General features: G+C 48.4%; 1 protein-coding gene across 1 annotated transcript; it reads right to left on the reverse strand.

The window, feature by feature from the left end:
• Window positions 1-1,212: 1,212 nt before the first annotated feature.
• Window positions 1,213-5,195, reverse strand: LOC135830405 (vesicle transport protein SEC20-like; the record flags this gene model as incomplete). Its single annotated transcript, XM_065342661.1, is given in 3 exon segments — window positions 1,213-2,049; window positions 2,825-2,949; window positions 5,100-5,195. Coding segments are annotated over 3 exon segments (409 nt in total), but the record flags the coding sequence as incomplete, so codon positions are not given.
• Window positions 5,196-7,176: the final 1,981 nt, after the last annotated feature.

A 7,176-nucleotide genomic window follows, 5' to 3' on the forward strand; every position in this document is an offset into this window, starting at 1 on the left:
TTTTTACTCACCAATGGCAATGCACTCTGTGTGCGACACTGTTATGTGAAAATAATTATTTTTTATTTCCATCCGAGTCCATAATAATTTTTAGTATTAAAACAAGGGATGAAGGCAGATTAGTCTTTATCAAGTTTGTTCCGTACACATGCATCAATGTAACCTCGTAGAACAAGCCAAGAAGACACATCATTCTATTGATTTTATTATTAGCTTCAGATTTTCTCCGCACATTTCCACTGGTTGCTATGGTGCTACGTCATCCTGACGTCACGTTGTGTGTGTATGCGCGCGCGCACGTTGAGTGCATGTACTTTCTGCACGATCACAGTGCCGAAAGGCTGTGCCTTGTCCGTGTCGCCATAACCACAGGGTTGTGGTCTTTGTCCTTTGTCCTCGCATCCGCTCAACATAGAATAGGTATAATTTAAAAGTAGGTAAAAGGCTGGTTATGGGGTGGGGACGGTGGCTTTCAGCTTCTAGAAAGAAGGTATGTTCAAAATTTTCACAAAAGTTTCGGTACAAAAAGCGTTCGCAGCTGCCCTGCTCCCTTGTCATTCTGAGGTTGTGTGTCTTGTTTCCACAATGGCCGCCGCTCTCGGTTCTTGGTCATGATGCAGTTGTTCAAAGTCCCATCCAGAACTGTTGGTATACATACAATGTAGCTGCATGATAGCAAGGGTACTTGATGATAGATCTAAATGACTGGCGTGCTTGAGGATCACCACCACCATGGTTCTGCTTCATACACACAGACATGCAAGATTGCAAACCATGCACCAAGATTTGAGTCTTATCACCACTACACTCCTCTGTCCATGCATGCTTTGAATCAGGGAGTACTATGTAGGCTCTAGCTGGAAAAGACACCAAAAAGTATCACAGAAGCTGGGAAGTGAAGACTACAATTTGTGCAAAGATGCAGACCAACAGTCCAAGGTTACGACCACACGACCACCAGTGCTCTCAGCTGCTAGTAGAGGGCTAGATGTCCCTATGAACCTTTCATCACTACAAACCGAACAGCACACAGTCACACACACATCTCCTCATGGTCCTCTGTGATAATTATGTAGAGTCAGGGACCCGGTCCTGCTTGGAATGCAGAACAGCATAACACATATTCTCTTGATCACGTGACATGAATACAAGTGGGTCATGTGACTGAGTGGGGACACCACACGGCAGACCAGGCAAAGGACCTCGACAACGTTTGATGACGTTAATGTAAAAATAACTTAAAAAAGCCGCAGTGAAAACGTCAAGACAACATAAGCACATGAGAGCAACGGCTACAACAGAGCAGTGCAGCAGCAATGTACAAAGCGGAAGCGAAGAACAGCAGCATTTACAGCAAGTAGTCTCAACAGCGAAAATATCAAGAAAGGATAAAAAAAATAGATTAGTTTGATAGACGATACACATGGTGCATTCAAATAATTTTGCTAACTTCTTATCCCTTACGCGTTTGAATATGTTACAGAATAAACAATTTTCGAAACAGCACGTCGCGCAAACATAGGGTCAAACATTCTGGAATGGCGATGACCTAAATGCTAAACCAGTCATCGGAGATAGAAGACTACTAGAATACTGGCTATTTTTCAAGTACTGTACAAGAAATTTGAGTAAAGACAGTTTGCAACTAGGACTCTTCTATAAGCTCTGAACTAAGAAACACGACCACACATAATTATAACTCACTCACTGTATGTTGTGAGCGGGTCTGGAGCCATAACAACACACATCACATGCACAGACACACACACACACACACACTCTCCCTCTCTCTCTCTCTCTCTCTCTCTCTCTCTCTCTCTCTCTCTCTCTCTCTCGCACACACACACACTCACACACGGGATTAGAATATGCGCTTGAGCAGGATATAGAGCACGGTGGCGCAGAAGATGAGAAAGGCCAGTGTAATGAGAATGCAGTCAGTGACCTGCCGACGACCGTACTTAGTCACCAGATGCTTGCTCTGGGCCACAAGACTACCCACTCCACGTAGGTCACCATCAACATTCTGAATAGTCTTGGACGAGTTACCTGAACACAGAACACGAACACAGGGAGAAGAGAGAGAACTTGGACAAGGCCTACACAATACCCAGTCCGCACTGTTTTGAACGAGAGAGAGAGAGAGAGAGAGAGAGAGAGAGCTACTTGTTTTCTATGAGCTAGCTACTAACATCCATAGTTGGCATGACCGACAACAGGAAGACTGAGTTCTCCACATGCGTAGGAACATCACCACGCTCACTGATCAAGGCACAACAGCAGCCCTGGGACTACACACTGGACATCATACCTACAACTATCCCGATTTGGCTGGGACCGTCCCGATGTCGAGGGTGGTAATAGGCACCCAAAAGTGCATTTGTCGGATGCCTCACAGCTACACTTGTATGCATGTTCATACCTAGGTACGTGTATGCCATTGTCCCGATCTCAGGTTGGCAGGTATGGGACATTGCATGAAAGCTAGGATTGGTAAGAGACTGTATGGCCACGCAGGCCCTGCTCTATAAGCTGGTGTTGACTACATGCAGCCTGGGTTTTCAAGATGAACCACTGGCACGCACAAGCCAGAACACAGGCCCGCAGAGTGCAGGCAGTTCGCACCCCGCAGCCATCACTCCCCGTCCATAGCACAAAAATCTCAAATGACACGGGATGTGGCCGGCAGCGGCCCATGCGCGCGCACACACACACACACACACACACATACACATAGACCCAGCCCCCCCCCCCCCCCCCCCGTATCTAAATTCTACACAAGTAGCGTATACATGTAGTTGCTGTAAGATGTACTAGTACCCACCGAGAACTTCCAGGATATCCTCATCACGAGCTACCTGTGACGACATGGTCTGTCTCAGGTGTAACAGGGTGTCCGTGACGCGTGTTGTTGACTCCGCTGCTGCTCTGTCAGTGACTTCCGCATTGCTAACACAGCACAGCAGCAACAGCAGCAACAGCAGCAACAGCAGCAACAGCAGCCACCACCAACACAAACAAGCAAAACAACCTTTTTCAACACAGTCGCTGGGAACGCCTGTTCAGATACTTCGAAGTGCATGCAGTAACAACACAGACAAGCCCACTGTCACAACGTGATTGCCACTGTGTAATGCCAGTCCCAGTACATGACCATAACTCAAGTAATGTCCACGGTGCCAAGTCTTTTCTAAGTCTTTTCTTTACAGAGTGCTAGGCATTGTATTGATATTTTCACACAGCATGGGGTTGTGCTTCCCAGAACAGAAAGAGATCCACTGCTCGTCCTGTATGGGGTGCTAAGTCTTGCACAGGGTGCTACGTCTAACACATGGTGCTCGGTCTTGTAAAGGGTAGATTTTTCACACAGCATGGTCTTCCCCAAAATGGAAAGAGATACAATGCTTGTCTTGTAGAGAGTGGTAAGTCTAGTTCAAGGGTGCTATGTCTTGCACAGGGCCCCATGTCTGGAAGAGGGTCCAGTGTCTAATACAGCCACAGGATTTGATGGCTTGTACAGGGTGCTAAGTCAAGTCTTGTACAGCGTCCCATGTCTTGTACCCTCAAGTTCAGGGTTAGCTAAGTCGTGTACAGGGTGCTAAGCCAAGCTCAGGATGCTAGGTCAAGCCCAGGGTGCTAAATCTTGTACAGGGTCCTATGTCTTCTACCCTCAAGTTCAGGGTCAGCTAAGTCCTGTACAGGGTGCTCAGTCTACAATGGGGTGCCTTGTAGTCTTGTAGCTACACAATGCATGATACACTGCATGATACACTGCATGATACACTGCATGATACACTGCATGAACACTGCATGATACACTGCACAGTGGTCTACCCATGCATGCCATGCTGAAGCAGCATTGGTGTAACACTGAAATTCACACTACACTGCAAGACACCCAGACCAGGGAAGGCACACACTACATGTACTTCATTTGGAGTTCGGACGCCGATTCTTTTTTCTTACGTTGGAGCAACAGGAAGCTGTAGTTCCTGGCCCGCAACGATCGCTGAACGATGTGTTGATGCGCAACGTCTCGGGAGCTCTGCTCTGCTCGGTGTCCGAGTATGACCAGTTGGTTGAGAATGCTACGCAGCCTCCATACAGACAACCCTCACCTATCTTGCCGCATTGGGCCAGCAATGGCGGATCCAGTTTGAGCCGACCAAGAGCCAGCGCCTCATTCTGTGCAATGCTCGAGAGCGCCTTGAATTCCCACCAACCACCTTTTCCGGTGAGGTTATTCTGGACTCAGACCACCTGAAGGTGCATGAAAATCACATTCGACTCCAAACTTGGGTTCCAGCGCCACATCCATGCAGTGGCTGTGAAGTGCCTGAGTCTGGGATTTTTGCGCCGTGCTGCTTGGCTTCTGGGCCACGAGGGCCGCCTTGCCGTGTACAAGGGGTTCATCCGGCCCATCCTAGAGTATGCTCCCCTAGTCACCATGTGTGCAGCCCAATACCACCTGGCACGCTATAACAAGGTGCAGGAGAAGGCAATGCGGATCATCGGACCTGGCACGATCCTTCAGCGTCTGTAGCTCAGGAGAGCAATCTCATCCGGACTTACTTACCTGTACGGGTACAAGTTGCACTACATTGAGGGCCCGCCCAAGCTGACAGGCCTCCCGCCACCATCTAAGGCATCAACGCCTGCACCTACTTCTAGAGCCCGCCGCCAACCAGCTTCCCGCCACCCATTCCAGTTGCAATGGCCCCTCGCTCGGACTGCACCAAACTACCTACTCAGGTCATTCCCCTACACTCGCAAAGAGTATACCCTACATGTGTTTCGGAGTCAGTTCTACAGTTGCGCTCGGTGAAATCCGACCCAAAGTGCAAAGCTGACGCCCTGGACCAGTTCCGATTACATCACTGAACTTGTACATGTGTACGTCCAGCCGCATTCCTACCACTGCCAGGGTGCCACGGGCCGTGTAAGTTGAGGGTGCCAAATATGCACTTTGGGTCTAATTTCACCAAGCACAACTGTCGTACTGTAGTTGCAAACCAGCTATACATCGAACTGGAACACGTTTACATGACAAACACAGGTTGTGTCCATTCAGATACATCAGACGCTGGGTAGTTCCTTACCTGCCAGTTTCAGCTGCATGAAGCAGAGCACTACGTTGGTGCTGTTCCAACAGCCGCTGGCATTCTACGGAGGCCTTCCGTAATGACTGCTGCAACCTGCATACACACACACACACACACGTACACACACATTTTATATACACATACATACCCAATCACATACACATACACACACGTACAAACAGACACATACATACACACACACGTACACACACACACACACACACACACTCCTAAGGCTGTGTTTACATGAAGCGTTTCAACCCGGGTTGAGTTCGACCCGGGTCAGATTTCAACCCGCCATGTGCACAAAATGAATGGCGCGTTTACATGACGCATTGCGCTTGACCCGGGTTGAAATTTCGCCCCGGGTTGATTTCAACCCTCCCCCCAAGGGGAGGGTTGAAATCAACCCGGGTCAAGAAAATCGTACAAACGTACTTCTGTGCGTATCTCGCACCAGGTTTGAGCGGCACTGCAGATGCAAATTTCGCGCGAACGGTTTCACGTGCGTGACCATACAGGACTGTAGAAGTGGACTTTTGGCGGCATATCAGTATTTGACCCGGGTCAATTGTCTTCATGTAAACGCTCACCTCTTTTGTCTATCGTATAGACTTTCAACCCGGGCTGAACTCGACCCGGGTGGAAATTTCTCATGTAAACACAGCCTAACTAGGTGTACAGTGAAGCCTGTCTAAGGCGACCCCTCAAGGGACGAGAACAAGTAGTCGCCGTGGCCAGGTGGTCTTCCTATCCAGGTTCAGTGAGTCACGTGACCATATCCACATGTGATACATCATTTTGATCAGTGCATCACAGTGCACACATCTATGCTACTCTAGCACGGCTCATGTGCCTGGAGTCCTCGGACCTGTCAAGTGTCGTGCATGCACCATGCACAGCTACACTTCCTGCACTGATGTGTAGATCTACCATGCATGGTACACAATGCAATGCATACATTTCCATGTTCTAGCACTGTGCAGCGCGGTCGCGGGTGGGTGGTCGTCGGTCGCGTTGAGCGAGTGGTCGCCTTATCCGAGCTATTTTGAGCGTGGATGCGTCCGTGACAAGGAAATGTGGTCGCCATGGTCGAGTGGTTGCCATATCCGAGTGGTCGCCATTACAGGTTTTACTGTACCATCGTTACAATAGAAGTACAGCCACACCTGTAAGTGCACTAGCTCCACACCATCTGGCTTTCTTACACATAACAGCAAGAATAGATAAACAAGAGTGTGCAACTCCGGATCTCTCCTGCACAATCTGCAGATACCCCCGCCTAGGGCGGAATCTTTTGTTGACGTCACCTTTTTTTCATAAAAACGCGCATCTTGCCGCAGAGCAGTGTGAGAGCACACGCTCGGCGCCGACCTTGTAATGTAAAGCCCGGCCAAGTGCACGAGGCAAAAACTTTCCAAAAGATACGCAGAGCGTGGGTCGTAGAAAAGATTACGTCAACAAAAACTTCCGCCGTGGGCCAACCCATCCGGGAGTTGCACACTCTTGTTTATCTACTCTTGATAACAGCAATGAAAATGACCAAGATGGGGATTATGCGCCACACACCCGGTCTTCACTCTACAGCACATGGACTATGTTGGGATACAACGGGGAAGAGACAGATACCCACACGAGTACACGCCGTAAGCGTGCACGTATATTAGTGGTGAAACGAATATTCGAATATTCGAACATTCGTTCGGTTTATCATATTCGAATATTCGTTAAATCACATTCGAGTATTCGTCACGTCACTTCGAATGCAGTGTCTGTACATACATGCACGCCGGACACGGTACAGTGCAGTGCGTACAGCCTGCCGGTGACTTTATACTGCATGCATGCACATGTGTGTCCATACTGGACTGCCAATGATTATGTTGCACATAACATTTTATGAACTTTGAAGTAGCCTTTTTAATATGTGGCAGTATATTTTACGTGGCACTACCGTTTGTCATACCTAATAAATTACTAGTAGTAATAATACATTAGTATTGACAATATCCATCAAATGACTGAGAGGAGGGCATGTGATGTCATCTGTGTTACCAAAAGAATATTCGTTCAT

This window comes from Sycon ciliatum, unplaced genomic scaffold, assembly GCF_964019385.1.
Source record: "Sycon ciliatum unplaced genomic scaffold, ocSycCili1.1 SCAFFOLD_2618, whole genome shotgun sequence".
Classification (NCBI taxonomy): domain Eukaryota; kingdom Metazoa; phylum Porifera; class Calcarea; order Leucosolenida; family Sycettidae; genus Sycon; species Sycon ciliatum.